The sequence below is a fragment of the Hirsutella rhossiliensis genome (genome assembly GCF_020360975.1).
Source record: "Hirsutella rhossiliensis strain HR02 chromosome Unknown scaffold00005, whole genome shotgun sequence".
Classification (NCBI taxonomy): Eukaryota; Fungi; Ascomycota; class Sordariomycetes; order Hypocreales; family Ophiocordycipitaceae; genus Hirsutella; species Hirsutella rhossiliensis.
Window position 1 is genome coordinate 5,230,544 of NW_025408671.1, and position 796 is coordinate 5,231,339.

The 796-nt window shown below is 53.0% G+C and overlaps 1 protein-coding gene across 1 annotated transcript; it reads right to left on the minus strand.

Annotated features, from left to right (window-relative positions):
- On the minus strand, positions 1 to 447 carry HRG_06114 (uncharacterized protein; the record flags this gene model as incomplete). The annotated part of the gene is made up of 1 exon (XM_044864585.1): positions 1 to 447. The coding sequence occupies one exon, from the start codon at positions 445 to 447 to the stop codon at positions 1 to 3; it is 447 nt and encodes a 148-aa protein (XP_044721117.1).
- Between the last annotated feature and the right edge of the window lie 349 nt (positions 448 to 796).

A 796-nucleotide genomic window follows, 5' to 3' on the forward strand; every position in this document is an offset into this window, starting at 1 on the left:
CTAACGCTCGCGCGACTTTGGTATGCAAAATCGTCTGCCACTTATAACAAGCTCCGGCTCATCCTCTTCATCTTCTTCATCGGACGCACGCACGATGACTCGTTCCTCCTCAAGCTCGGCCTGGAGCTCGGCCTCGTCTTTTTCGTTCAATTGCACCCGCCGTCTTCTCAATGGTGGCTGTTGCTCAAGAGGAAACTGGGATAGTGGTGCCCTAATACGCTGGGGTTGGCGCTGTGTTGTCACGATTTGAACGTCATCGTCGCTGCTATTATGAGGCGAGAGATCCGGCTCTGAAGAAAGCATCATAGAGATGTAGTTATAATCGATGTCAGAGTCTTTGTCGGCGTCAGCTTGGGCAACCTCTTGTGCCCGCGCCTCTTCCCGGGCTTGTGACCAGGCCACAATGTCTGGGAGAGCCATGAGGTCGCCTTTGGGTATGTTGTCCATAGGAAAGACCGTTCTTTATCCGTAGCTGTATTCCAACGCTCTTGAAGAGCCTCGCGAGCGATGACTTCTTCTGGGTGGTATAGCGTACAGCCTTCACAGCCGTCTAGGGACCTAAATTTGGCGTGGCCGAGGACGTTAAGCATGCGAGTCGCTTACGCGAGGTCCGACGTATGTATAGAATCACCTTACTCCGGTTCGCTCCAATTGTCACTAATGGGATCCCGTTCGGACAATCGCCTCTATTAGTTTCGCTGCTTCGGGAGTAATGTTACAACGGACCTGCCCGCTTGCCTAGACCGAGGACAGCTGTTTTTTTATGCGGACTTCCTGCCTGTGCTTGTCTACCGGG